This window comes from Sphaeroforma arctica (assembly GCF_001186125.1).
Source record: "Sphaeroforma arctica JP610 unplaced genomic scaffold supercont1.12037, whole genome shotgun sequence".
Taxonomy (NCBI): domain Eukaryota; class Ichthyosporea; order Ichthyophonida; genus Sphaeroforma; species Sphaeroforma arctica.
The window spans coordinates 1-769 of NW_014028521.1; the positions used below are offsets into that span (position 1 = coordinate 1).

At 34.3% G+C, this 769-nt stretch overlaps 1 protein-coding gene across 1 annotated transcript; it reads right to left on the reverse strand.

The window, feature by feature from the left end:
* Nucleotides 1–84: 84 nt before the first annotated feature.
* SARC_17772 (hypothetical protein) lies at nt 85–305 on the reverse strand (the record flags this gene model as incomplete). The annotated part of the gene is made up of 1 exon (XM_014288139.1): nt 85–305. A coding segment is annotated over one exon (221 nt), but the record flags the coding sequence as incomplete, so codon positions are not given.
* Nucleotides 306–769: the final 464 nt, after the last annotated feature.

Sequence of the window (769 nt, forward strand, 5' to 3'; positions counted from 1 at the left end):
ATATATATAAATATAAATATAAATATATATATATATATACGTATATATTGAGTAAACATCCCTAGCAAAAACATGTTTACATACCAAAGTATCCAGCCTTCGGCGTTTCTTCTAAAGGCGTTGAGAACTCGCCCAGAACATTACAACTGACAGTCGTGTTGCCCAGGCGGACTATACTTGACCCATGCGCATGCCTATTCACACCCTTTAGCACTATCAGATCGCGGACCCCCAAAAGATCACGACCATCCGGTCTAACATTTTGTTCAAAGAACTTTCGGTAGTATTCTTTAGGATGGATTGTCCTGTCGAAGCAACGGAAGTAGGATGAAAATTTATGGCACAAGTGGAGTGATATGAAACAAGGCGACCAATCTCGACAAACCACAAGCAAATCAACTGTATGGGTGAGTTGTTGTGCACATGTCGGAAACTGCCAAAAAAAAAGAACAGACCTAGCGTGATTACTAGTAAGAACATAGTGATATCGGATAGACTAACAATGAGGGGTGCCAAAAAAACATAACCATACACACAAGAATTAATATATATAACCACATACAGACATACATGAATATATACATCCACATGCTTACACACACACACACACACACACATATATATATATATATATATCCAGATATATGTGTGTGTTTGGGTGTACATATATACATACATACAGACATACATATATATATATATATATATTTATATATGTATGTATATTTCTGAATATATATATATATATATACATACATATATATATATT